The sequence below is a fragment of the Rattus norvegicus genome, chromosome 7, assembly GCF_036323735.1.
Source record: "Rattus norvegicus strain BN/NHsdMcwi chromosome 7, GRCr8, whole genome shotgun sequence".
NCBI classification, from domain to species: domain Eukaryota; kingdom Metazoa; phylum Chordata; class Mammalia; order Rodentia; family Muridae; genus Rattus; species Rattus norvegicus.
The window spans coordinates 123,214,109-123,227,376 of NC_086025.1; the positions used below are offsets into that span (position 1 = coordinate 123,214,109).

Sequence of the window (13,268 nt, forward strand, 5' to 3'; positions counted from 1 at the left end):
GATGCTAACTCAATCTCCCCAGGCGTGGGCGCGCAGAAAATACTGCTCTGTAAACGAATAGGCTCTTCAAAAGGGGAAGTCGCCCTGAAGCAAAGGGCCGGTCGCCTGTTTAAATCTAGAAAGCATCAACCTTCCTTCATTACCCGCCAGAGACGACGGGATGAAATGCATTGTAACGAAGTTTCTAGCAATTCATCTCACTGGCAATGGAGAAGAGCGATAACCGCAAACAAATGCAGTTTGGCAGCTTGGAGGTTAGAAAGTCGGGAACACTAAGCGCCATCTGAAGATCAACAGAAGGTACAAGACACTTCTTCCTTTCACAGCCTAGCAGCGGCCGCAGAACCACCGGCTCCCGCGTCCGAGCCCTGACCCGCCCTCCCTCAGCCTCTGGCCACTCTGAGAGCTCCGAGCAGTGATTGACAGGAAAGCCGTCCGGTGCGTTGCATAAATGCTTCACTCCGGAAACAGTGACCCCACGCTTCCGTCCAACGCTCTCCCAGCATCCATTGCGTCCCGGCCCCGCTGTACTTCACCAGGCAGTACTAGGCCATAGATCCCGTGTTCCGGGCTCGGCGCTCCGGGCTTCCCAGGGCTGGGCCCGGGACGCGGCCTCCCGCCATGGCGCAGCTGGAGGGTTATTACTTCTCGGCCGCCTTGAGCTGCACCTTCCTGGTGTCCTGCCTGCTCTTCTCCGCCTTCAGCCGCGCTCTGCGTGAGCCTTACATGGACGAGATCTTCCACCTGCCGCAGGCGCAGCGCTACTGCGAGGGCCGCTTCTCACTGTCACAGGTTGGTTGGTCTCTGCTGGCCGGGCCCCGGGATGGACTCCGCACAGCCTGTGCCCTTACCTCTTCCCTCTGCCCTCCCAGACTTAAAACGTGAAGGGAGCTGGGTAGTGACTGTACCTAGCCCCGAGATTTATGGCGTATTTGTCAGGTGAATGCTTAAAGAGCAGGTAATGCCGGAAATTCGGACACCAGATTGTAGCACCTCACGGCAATTGACCAATTTGTCTTGCTAAGCCTTAGGACTAGAGACATGCAGGTGCCCCCTTGAAAATGCAGAAAAAAACAAAAACACCCAAAGCTTACCTCTGAGGTTTTCCACTCAATGTTTTGAACGCGCAATGGAGAGTTTTAGGAGTTGATAGTTTTATTCTAACTTCATTCTTAGTTGTTGTTGTTTTTTTTTTTTTTTTTTTTTTTAGGGAAAGGTACTGTTGTTTGGATTAAATTGGCAACTAGTCAGATTGCATCATTAAAAAAATACATATTTGACTACATAAATACACACAATGCGAAGATAAATATACTTTCCTTATCTGGTGAACACAGTATGGGTTGGCTACTGCTCCGAAACACAAAGTCTGTTGAAGAAAACCTGATTTCTTGGTACTGTTACTGATAACCTTTGCCATTTTAAGGATCACTCACCCGCAAAATAATAATAATAATTATGGTCTCTAATACACAGTGTGTTGCACGATGTAAAGCAAGGCTAAGCCCAAGGCCCAATTTGTCAGGTTTTGTGATTAGAAATCTTACAATGCAGCCTTTCTTGACACTTAAGGGTCTTAAGATCCACCACGGTTCTAACTATTGTTTGTATTATGGTTTGTAAAATTGGGAACTGGGCAATTTAGTCACAGAATATACCTTTTCTAAAGAGTGAGCCCTATTAGAAAGTAGAAGTGATTATAACTTACTTTCTGTTGGTTGTTGTCACTTTGATAATTGCAAACAGATTTGAGACAGGGAAGAAAATGTTCTTAAAATGGGGGCTGTGTTAGTAGCTCAGTGGTTGAGAGCCCCAGCTATTTTGGCAGAAGGCTATCAGACTTCTCCGTACCCACGCTGAGCTGCTCACAACCATCTATCCTCCAAAGGATCCCATGCCACCTTCTGGCTTCCTTGGGTACCTGCATTCAAATGTTGCAAATACATATACTTAGGTGCATGGACACACACACTAAATCTTAAAAATAAAACTTAAGAGATACCTAGTCTACTAGGTTTTACTTAACCATGTCATAGAATATCCTCTCCTAGTTCTTTATTATTGGAACAGATGAAACTTGATTTTTTTTTTTTTTTGACATTTTATATTGACGGGATAATTACTGCTCTGCTTCACCGGCGGTCTTTTCTTTTTAAGTGGGATCCTATGATTACTACATTACCTGGCCTGTACCTGGTGTCGGTCGGAGTGGTCAAACCTGCCAGCTGGATCCTTGGCTGGTCTGAGCATGTCGTCTGCTCCATCGGAATGCTCAGATTTGTCAATCTTCTCTTCAGTGTTGGCAACTTCTATTTGCTGTATTTGCTCTTCAGGAAGATACAGCCCAGAAACAAGGTAAGTGCAGAAGAAAAGTGTATAGCACTAAAGTCCACAATTAGGAATCGGCTTTACAAGACATGGAAGGAAATGTCCACCAGTGAGCATTTGTGTGTTTTTTAAAGCTAAGTGGAAATTCTCTACTTACATGGAGAAGATACTTGCATTTAAATACTGGAATAACTGTATTTGAAAATCCAAAGTAGATGTTTGTTAGTGAGTGAAACCAATTTAATAGTTCCATGTTTTCTTGAGGAACTTAGGTCCTCTTTAGTGGAAAGGAATTCTAGTTGAGTTTTGGTATGATTTCATAATCCATATCTTGGAGGTAGATTGTCTGGGTTTAAATTTAATCCTGGCCACAATTTATATTGTGACTTTTATGTCTTTGTCAATTTGAAGTAAGTTAAATCACATACCAAATAGTAGTAATACATTTGTCTCATTGAATTAGTGCTAAGAGTACAGGTACTAGGCTAGGACCTAATACACGATTTCAATAAATGTTAACTGTGGCAGTAACATTTAATAAGGTCTTCTCTGCAGTATGAATTATGAGGAGGTAGGCATAAAATACTGTAAGGATTTGGATGATACATGGCAGGAGCAGAGAAATACTGTCTCAGCCTGATGGAATGAAGGGAGGAAGGAAGGCTTTGTAAATAGCATTTATAAAACACAGGATTTTCAGAAGCAACAAGATGTACTATCTATATGCTAAGTTTACAAGCTGTTGTGGAACTTTACCTTGTGATCCACTGACTGATGGACGTAGGGGTCTCACTCTATAGCTCTGGTTGACCTCAAACTCTCTGTGTAGTTCTGGCTGGCCTAGAACTCACACAGACAAGCTGCCCCTGCTTTCCAAGTGCTGAGATTAAAGGCACGAGTCAGCACACCTGGCCTGAGGAGGACTTTAATCAAAGAGATTCAAAACACTTAACTAAAATTGTCGGAAAAGAGAAAAGAAGACACTTGAGTTGGGAGTAGGCCTGCATGATTTTTTTAAAGGAAAAATACTTATAATTTTGTTATATAAAAAGTAAGCATTTCGTACAGCCTGCAGATTTCCCTTGTCTGTAGTGTAGAGATGTGAAGGGTTCTCTTTAAAGGGTGGTGGTGACGGCTAAGACCTAAGTTCAGGGTAGTGCAGCTGGCCACATCTTTACTGTGTTCCAGTCTCTTCGTTCCTCGGGTGCCTTAGTCCAGTGTCTTAGATCCAGTGACTACTAAATGATTTCTTCTGTGATTGAAAAGATTTTAAGCTATTAAGAGCTGTACCTCATTAGTATTTTGACAGTTTCCAAGCTGATTAATGTTCCTGACAATTACCTGAAGTATCCTTAGATGTTTGGTTGTGACCCTAGCCTTTAACGGCTGAGCCATCTCTCCAGCCCAACCAGAAGTATTCTTAAACATCATGTTACAAAGTTGGAAATACAATTCATTTAAATTAAGCTTCAGTGAATTTTTAAATAAATCTCATTAATTCAGCAAGAAAATGGCATGTTTAATTTATCCTAAAAATAATTTTTCTTTTTCCTTCAAGGCTTCTTCAAGTATCCAGAGAATCTTGTCAACATTAACCCTAGCAGTATTTCCAACCCTCTATTTTTTTAACTTTCTTTACTATACAGAAGCCGGCTCTGTATTCTTTACTCTTTTTGCTTATTTGATGTGTCTTTACGGCAACCATAGGACTTCGGCCTTGCTTGGGTTTTGTGGCTTCATGTTTCGTCAGACCAATATCATCTGGGCTGCCTTCTGTGCAGGACACATCATTGCACAGAAGTGCAGTGAAGCCTGGAAGACTGAACTACAGAAGAAGAAGGAAGAGAGGCTTCCCCCGGCTAAAGGACCGCTCTCGGAACTCAGAAGAGTTCTTCAGTTTCTGCTGATGTACTCCATGTCCCTTAAGAACCTGAGTATGCTTTTCCTTTTGACCTGGCCCTACATGCTTCTGCTGTTGGCATTTTTCGTTTTTGTGGTGGTTAATGGTGGGATTGTCGTGGGTGATCGGAGTAGTCATGAGGCCTGCCTCCATTTTCCTCAGTTGTTCTACTTCTTCTCCTTTACTGCCTTTTTTTCCTTTCCTCACCTACTTTCTCCGACCAAAGTCAAGACTTTTCTTAGCTTAGTTTGGAAACGTAGAGTTCAGTTCTCTGTGATTACTTTAGTCTCGGTATTTTTGGTTTGGAAATTCACTTACGTCCATAAGTATTTACTGGCAGACAATAGGCATTACACGTTTTATGTGTGGAAAAGAGTATTTCAGAGACATGAAATTGTCAAGTATTTATTAGTTCCAGCCTACATGTTTGCTGGTTGGGCTGTAGCTGACTCTTTAAAATCAAAGTCAATTTTCTGGAATTTAATGTTTTTTGTATGCTTGGTTGCTTCTACGGTTCCTCAGAAACTACTAGAATTCCGTTACTTCATTTTACCATACATTATTTATAGGCTCAACATGCCTCTGCCACCCATATCTAGACTTGTTTGTGAACTGGGTTGCTATGCAGTTGTCAATTTTCTAACTTTTTACATCTTTCTGAACAAGACTTTTCAGTGGTCGGATAGTCATGACATCCAAAGGTTTATGTGGTAGTGGCAGGGCTATTTTGAACTCTAAGAGCCTATTTCTACAACAGATGACTGGGTAAAGGAGTGTGGATTTCTTTTAAGTAAATTCAGGGAGACGAAAAGAATTACATTTGAGGCTAGCCTAAAAGCTTAGATAATGCTAATAAATTTGCTTGCAGTTGTCTTGAGAATCTTTTCAGAAGTTTGGGGATTTTCCGTGTATGTAGGGGACTGGGTGAGCTCCGTAGCACCAGAACCTGTCAACCAACTTCCTTTGTAAAGAACAGTGAAGAATGTGAAAACTGTTTACAAATAAATGACCTAGTGGTATTTCTGAGCAAAATTGCCAGATATTGCAGTAAATATAGCTCTGGTCTTAGTAACTTATGAACGAGATTCTGGGATGTCTATCTAGGAATTGGGTATTTTAACTAAGAATATAGAAGTGATGAAGCCATTTGAACTAACTCCTTATTTGAAGGTTTTGCAGGCCGAAGGTAAGCTGTGCTGATTATGACACCTTTTATAGATAATCTTTCTGAAATACTGCTCTGTTAGTTGTCCAGGGCTCCTGCACAAAACTGACCATAAACCTTGTGGCTTCAGAGTTTTTTCTCACATACGAATAAGCAGCACCTAAACTCGAGTGCTGGCAGAGCTCCTAAACTCGAGTGCTGGCAGAGCTCGCTCCTTCAGGAGACAAGAGTTCATTGTTCCTGTTCAGCTCACTCCTTAGAGGGGCCTTACTTTTAGACAGGTCCCTCCAGTCTGTCTGTGTCTGCACAGGACTGTCTCCACCGGCTTCTTGTGCAGTTAATGCCATTGGCTTTAGGGATCCTCTGATTCAGGGTAACGGTACCTGGAGACCCTGGATTATATCTATCACATTTTTAAAGTAAGTTCCCTTTCAGAGGTCCCACATCATTTTGGGGTGTGTGTGTGTGTGTGTGTGTGTGTGTGTGTGTGTGTGTGTGTAAGTAAGATGACCTTGATGAGAGCTTTTAAGTAAAAGTTAGTTTTTAAAAGAGAGGCCAAAAAACAACAACAACAAACCCCAGATGGCCAAGGTCATGTAATTTACATTTGTCCCTATTATCCAAACAAACCAGAACTCAGAAGGTGAGAGGTCATTGGTTTAGTTTCATTTTATAATTTAGGAAGCACTACTAGGCTCTGGGGTTTGCTTTGTCTGGGTTCCGGTTCTGTGCTGCTGTTTAAAGTTTGTTTATTGATTGTCACCATTGTTACAGACACTGTTGCTTAGTCCTGTGCTGAGAGTGTAAACACGGAAGTGTGACTTGAGCTTACTTAGCCCACTTCCTGAGCTTTACACACGCACACACACACACACACACACACTCCCCAAAGGAACAGAACCTTTTATTTTATTGGATAATGTTTTCTTTGAGTTTTAAATATGTAGTAAACTTTATACAACTTTAAAAACTACTTGGATAAAAGTTACAAGCATAGCCCTGGGTGGTCAGCCCACACGGACCACTCTGATGCTTCGGAGGTTTGCTCAAGTGTAACAGTGACTGGTGTGTTAGCACATCAGAAAGCTTCATGACACTTTATTATGATAGAAGCTAAGTCCAGGAAGCAAACACTTGCAATTGAATAAAGCAAGTGCTGTCTGATGCTTAGTCCCTGGCTTTTGTGTCTGGGGACACAGAGGGATGGAGTGCTTCATCCCAGTAGTCTGCTGTAAGGAGGGAAGCACTTTGTCCCATGTAATGGAAGGAGGCTGCTTTCAGATATGTTGAGTCCCTTCAGAATTAGGAGACATCGTAGGGGTCTACAGAGAGAGAGAGAGAGAGAGAGAGAGAGAGAGAGAGAGAAAGTACTGGTATTCTACACCACTTCCCATTATGTATTGGAAGTAGGACTTGGCATTTCAGACTGCAGCGCCATGGACTAAAAGGTGCTATTTAGTTGTTACTGTGATCTTAAAAATGGATGCATGTTGATACATTTGAGGTAGGGGTTTGGTTAATGTTGCTTGGGCAGTTGACAAGTTAATGGTCATTTGCTGATAAATTTCTCAGTCTTTTAACTCAGTATGTGAGAGAAAAAGGCTTCACCCGGCGGTTCACTTTTGGTTGTTCAAATTAACAGCCCCATCTCTGAAGTCATTTCACTTGGGAAAAAAATCCTTGCTTTTGCAAATGTAGATTGTATTTCTACTTTAATTTTTAAAAAGAATTATCAAGTAGTTTTCATTAGACTTAATTGATTTATTGATCATAAGAGGCTCAGTGGTTAAAAGCTTGAGCCCCCATTGCAGGGACCCCGTGTGGTTCCTCGCCCCTAGGGCAGCCTCTAGGGCACTGACTGCAGGCGTCCAGCTCTGCAGCCTCCTGAACTCATCTGCTGTAAACACACTGCCCACCGCCTACTTCAGTTAAAAACTCTAAATGGTCAGTGTAGAAAATGTCAGCTGCTGAAGGGGTGTGGAGTGCGAGTTCTCCATCACTCTTCCAGTGGACATTTTAGAGCCTTTATGAAGAGGCCCAGGCTTGCCTGAGCTGCTCTAGGCTCAGTGGTCAGTTTTAGCAGCTCTGCTTTCTGTGACAATCCACAGGCATAGACTCACTTCCCAGACACATTAGAACGAGTGTGTGCACTGTACCTGCTTATATTTACGCTTCCTTGGACAGCCTTCCCACGGCTGCGTCTCACCAAACGTTGTGGACATAGTGTGTTGTACTTTACACATAGTACATAATCTTGTACGAGGAATTTCTGTGCTCATGGACCATCTGTGTTTGTCGCTGTAAAACACCCACTGTAAACAGTGTGATTTACTTACAGGGAATAGCTTAGGATATCCGTGATGTATTTCTGGTGTGAACTTACCTGACTTGACATTGTGCTCATCTCCTTTGTCTGGAGAGGAGAGAAGGGAGTCCCAGCTTTCATTTATAACTCCTAGAGAGTGGACATATATTTTAGGTCAAGTTCAAACTGTATTCAGGTAAAATCATATCTTAGAGCAGTTAGAAAGCCTTTAAATGTTAAGACAAGTGTAATTTTAATGTATACAATATTTTGCATAGATGAACTTAAGATGTAGAAAAGAATGCCCTTGATTTTGGTTCCACATAAAAAAGACAGATTGTTGAAAGACCAGGTGCTTGTTCCTGATCTCAGATGAGAATGTTATGTCTGAACTCTTGTTAGTACCTGGGGTGAGTCCTACCGCATTTCAACAGGATTCATGCTGTAGTACATATCTGTATGCTCATAAACATGCTGTTTGATGTATATCGAGTAAATTTGTATTGAATGGAGTTTTCAATATAGAAGGAAGCAGATATTCTAGAAAAGTATCATATAACCAACTTAATCTTAGGAAGCAAATGTGTTTTATACTAAGCCATCCTGACCCATCCTCTGCCTGTTTTCTAAATGTTATTTTCTATAGTAATGAATTCAGTCATGCCCGTTTAGTATGCGCCGTGTGCAATAGGCTTGATTCTAACAATGCCATTTAAATATGAAGTCATTCAGTAATTACAGTAAGTTTGATGACTTGTCTTTTACATTTCAATCAGTTAGAAACATCTTCTGTTTGGTTTTAGCTCTCTGATTTACTTTTCTTTGGGTGCATTTTAGGTATTTGAAGTCAATGGCAAAATGTTGCTGAGAAATATAAACAACTTAAGTTAATGATGACATAATTTTAATATATCGAAATGATTCCAGCACTAAATTCCATAATGTTTGGAAGTTATTTCTAAAGTAAATTTGGTGATAATAGGTATCTAATAATCTCTTTTTATTATTTAAAATGAGATATTGATTAGTGGCATTCTCCATACCTTAGACACTGTTAAAGCAAAAGTAGGTAGGGTATATTTTTCTTTCAAAAAAGTAAATATATGGAATTTGCATTCAGAAATTTGATCAGTTCAATTTATTTGAGCCCTGTACTTATCACTGTCTTGCTCAAGATGAATAAGAATGAAAAGAATTACAGTAGTTGTCTTTCTCAATAGTGTTTTGCTGGTTCACACACACACACGCACTCACACTCACACTCACACTCAGACACATCATAAAGCTGACCTTTTGCTATTTTGTTTCGCTATCAAAGCTGTACTGGTCTGACCTCTCATGTTATTGTGTGAGTTACAGGTTTTTAAAATCCTTAGGAGCCTTTTAGAGGAACATGTATAAAATGATAAACGCTTAGGTTTTATTACAAGATGAATTGTTGAACAAATTGTTGATGTTTAATTGGAAAAACATAGCTCCCATAACAACAAGTTCTTACGGTTATTTGAAAGCATAATACATTGCTTTAAATGTAGATCAGTGGTCAACAAATAGGTTTTAACTCACAAAAACACCCTTTCTTAATTATGTTGTCTCTTTAGGGGCATAGAGCTCCCCTAAATAAGTTTTGTATTTACTGAAAACATTTCACTGGGAAAGCGTCAGTGGCTTGAGAGAGTAGATATGGGATAGTGTCTTTTCAAGGGTCTCAAAACCTGCCATTTTAAACGTGAGTTTATTGTAGTTCATGTTCTTTATATTCTTCGGTAAGTCAGGTTCAAGAATCTCTTGAAGTATTCTGCCTTTCATATATTTTGTTTCTGAAATAAAGTGGATGTTTAGCTTTCGTTAAGCTGGTTTTTAAATTGTGTCCTACACCCAGCCACAGGTGGTGTAAAGTCTCAGCGCACCAGTAATGCAGTGTTTACCTCACATACGTTTGTGTTCCTTTGTCAGGAGAGAAGTGTATTTGGGTTTCCCCTGTAGTGAGGAATAGGAAAGTACTGTGTAATCAAATTTGTACTGAAATGTTTACTAGGTGATGACAGTGGGCTACATTTTAACGTATTCTTGTAATTTAACTTTTTCTACTAATCTGGATTAAACTTTTTATAGTTTTGTATTGTTTTGAACCACAAAGATTTAGAATTCTCCACCTTCATTAATGATTATTTGTTGTTCAGGAAGGGTCTCATAATCCAGGCTAGCCTGGAATTTACAATGTAGCCAAGAAAGACCTTGAACTCCTGATTCTTTTGCCTCTACCTCTGGACTGCTGGGTTCCCGGCATGCCGCACCATGCCCAGTGTATGCAGTGCTGGGGATCAAACACAGAACTTAGGGCAGCCGGCAAGCAGTCTGCCAGCTGGGCTGTTTCCTCAGCCCTGCTGCTTCTACTGTGGCCGAAAATGTTCCCTGGGTTCCATGAAGTGAAGGTAAATGTGAAACCAAAAGTCATTTGTTCCATGATTAATTGTGTCTCAGATGACGGAACCTAATGCACCCGGCCATGAAACTGTTTACCTCACAGACTGGGGGATGTTTCTGATAGTGATAATAGGTTTGGAAACAACCTGAACTGTCTACTTCTGTCTCGCTGGTTCTCAGGCCTCTTGTGTTAACTGTACCACATACACGGAGAGACTGAGGAGAGGGTGGGTTTTTGTCTCATATTAGAATAAGCAGAATGAGTATTTGTCTAATGTTACAAAGTAGCTGTGTGAGCTGCCTTTATGAGTGGGCAGCCTGACGAGAATCGGGCTCTTAGCTGCAGCTGAGATGGAGTAGTAGGAAGGACACTGAGTCTACCTTCCTTTTTGTAACATTTTGGAAAACAAATTCCATGGGAAATAGAACTCCACTACTTTTCTAGATCAGACAGTTGAGGCGCATACAGACTGTCTCTTCCAGAGCAGGCAGTCTCTCCCATTGTGTCATCACGGCCTCAGCTTGTTGTGTGAACACAAAATCTACAGCACGGGCTGAAGTTGTCAGCCCGATTAACAAGGAAGTAAAGATCTTTGATATCCAATAGAGATGTAGTTGCCTAAGACTTAATTTCTCAAAAGAACTTTGGAAATAAATGGTTGTTTTAAACTGATCTGTGATTTTTAAATAATCTTTTCTGAAAGAATTTGATGTTTATTTTAAATACGTGAATATATGTTTTAACCGTTTTTTAAGGTTTTACATTTTGTTACATTCAAAACTTAAGATGTTTGACTCTAAAATTGTGATTCATGTCATTTAAACTCTTGAATAAACCTATTTATAAGAATAAAAGCGTTTTAAATAGTTATTCCGTATGTTTATTTTATTGGTAAGGTAATTCATATTTTGTAACATTGTGCTCTCCTAACACGCTCCTAGTCCAGACTGAGGGCTGCTGTTTCCATCCACGCTGCTTCAAGCCATTTTCCTACCCAACTGTAAACTACTGGTGTTGAACCAAAAGGAGTGTTAACATTCCAAGCATCTGTAGAAGAGCCCGCCACTTCCCTGGGTATCCATAATTCATAATACTGCCACAGTAACTAGGCAGGCAAGGTCCTGGATGGTCACACTGAGTTTCTGGCTAGGGTTTTCTTTGTTAGTCTAGCTCCATAGAAAAGCTGAAACTTACCAACACCTCTACCTTGGAAAGAGTCAAACCTTGGACTTTGGCCATTACGAAGAGATTAATACTGCTGTGTTTTCACTCTTCGTGGGTGTGGACTTTCCCTTCACACCCTGCTAAGAGGTTACCCAAAGACATACAACACACATCTGGGGGCCCCTGTGACTCTATTCTTGGACACCATCTATTTACAGCTATTTTAGCAGTCCTAAATTCTGTCACAAGGTAAGTCGGTCATTTCAGATTTCTCAGGTATCCTCCGACCATGATATATAAATGTGTCCACCCAGTAAAATCTCTTATGTAATTTATTGAGTCTGGCAATTTCGTACATATGTAAAGTACATTCTGATTGGTGTAATCCCCCTTCCACTCTGTTGCCTGGGCAAGGCCTTTATGTGATTTTGAGACCCATCGAGTTTAAAGAGGATGACAGTGTGATCACATGAGCTTGGAGCTGTCAGCCTGGGGATCTGACCAGTGGGTACACAGCTGAAGACAAGACTGCCCTTCCATTGGCAATGGCCAGTAGAGCCATGGGCACCACAGGCGCCTTGAAAGGAAGGTAATGGCAGAGTTGTAGGACTCAGTTCATTTAGGGAATGAACAATTTATTTTTTCCACCTTTATTTATATAGCACTTAGCTACTGAAGATAACACTGAAAACAGATTTGATAAGTCTTTATGACTCTTCTGTTCCAGTCTTTGAGTTCTTTTCACTGCACCTCCTGTATCTGAAATTGTGGACATCTGGATCCTGAAATCCCTAGAATCTGTCAGTAGCAAGTAGTAGAGAAATGAGGGTAAGACTCTTATGATCTTTTCCCTCAATTCTATTTTTTTTTTAAATTAATTTTGTTACCCTTATTTTTTTTATTTTTCTTGGATATTTTATGTATTTACATTTCAAATGTTATCTCCTTTCCTCACTCTCCCATACCCCCTTACCCTGCTTCTATGAGCTCCCCCTCCCACCCACCCATTCCCACCTCAACACCCTGGCATTCCCCTACATTGGTGAAATGAGCCTTCATGGGACCAAGGGTTTTTCCTCCTATTAATGTTGGACAGTGCCATCCTCTGCTACTTATGTGGCTGGAGCCATGGGTCCCTCCATGTGTACTCATGTATCCTCAATACTTGATAGAGTGCAGTAGATCCTTAGCAGGCAGCCCCAGCTGATGTGAAGTCATGATTCCAGAAGACAGCGCTTCATAGTCCTCCTTGTCTTTTGTCTCTTAGATTCTGTCTGCTCTCCTGTGATAATCTATGAGCCTTAGGGAAAGTCGTAGAAGTAGTTTTGTATTCACCAACATCTATTGCAAATATGTTTCTTTGGTCAGGGTTAAGGGTAGCATGGTTATTAACAAGTGGTTTGACAAAGATAATTTAACTACACAACAGTATTGGTTTGCCTTTGGGATGCCTAAGCCTTCTTCATCCATACACAGGCTTTATTATTAACACCATTAACAAGTTTTACAACGCCATGCATGAATACCTTCTTGTGGATTGGGCTTCACATCTAACCAGTGAGCAGAGCTGGTTACCCCCACGACAGTTGTGCTACTGTTGTACCAGTGGATGCATTTTACCTGGAAGGTTTGTATTTTAATTCATAGACTTTACATCTGGGTGTGATTATAGATACCCTCCACCCCAACAGCCTGTGTAGTTACATTTCAGTACCATGAAAACTAGCCAACAGGAAAGTAGCGTCTAGCACAGTTCCAGCATCACTTCTTAATCACTGGGCAACCAAGTGTGCTGTCTTAACCAATAGGGTCTTATTAACTAGTTCTGGTGGGTTATCAAAAAAGAGTAGCAAGAGTATTTTTGGGGAAATCTGAGGTATTCCTGACCCAACAATTCATAAGAAAGTCTCATGCCTGGTACTGGGGTTTTGTTTAACAATCCTTGACTTTCAGGAGCAATGTTACCCAGATGTATCCC

At 41.0% G+C, this 13,268-nt stretch overlaps 1 protein-coding gene across 1 annotated transcript; it reads left to right on the top strand.

Annotated features, from left to right (window-relative positions):
- Positions 1-527: 527 nt before the first annotated feature.
- On the top strand, positions 528-10,996 carry Alg10 (ALG10, alpha-1,2-glucosyltransferase). The gene is made up of 3 exons (NM_139101.3): positions 528-792; positions 2,158-2,355; positions 3,887-10,996. The coding sequence occupies exons 1-3, from the start codon at positions 622-624 to the stop codon at positions 4,940-4,942; spliced, it is 1,425 nt and encodes a 474-aa protein (NP_620801.1). The 5' UTR covers positions 528-621; the 3' UTR covers positions 4,943-10,996.
- Positions 10,997-13,268: the final 2,272 nt, after the last annotated feature.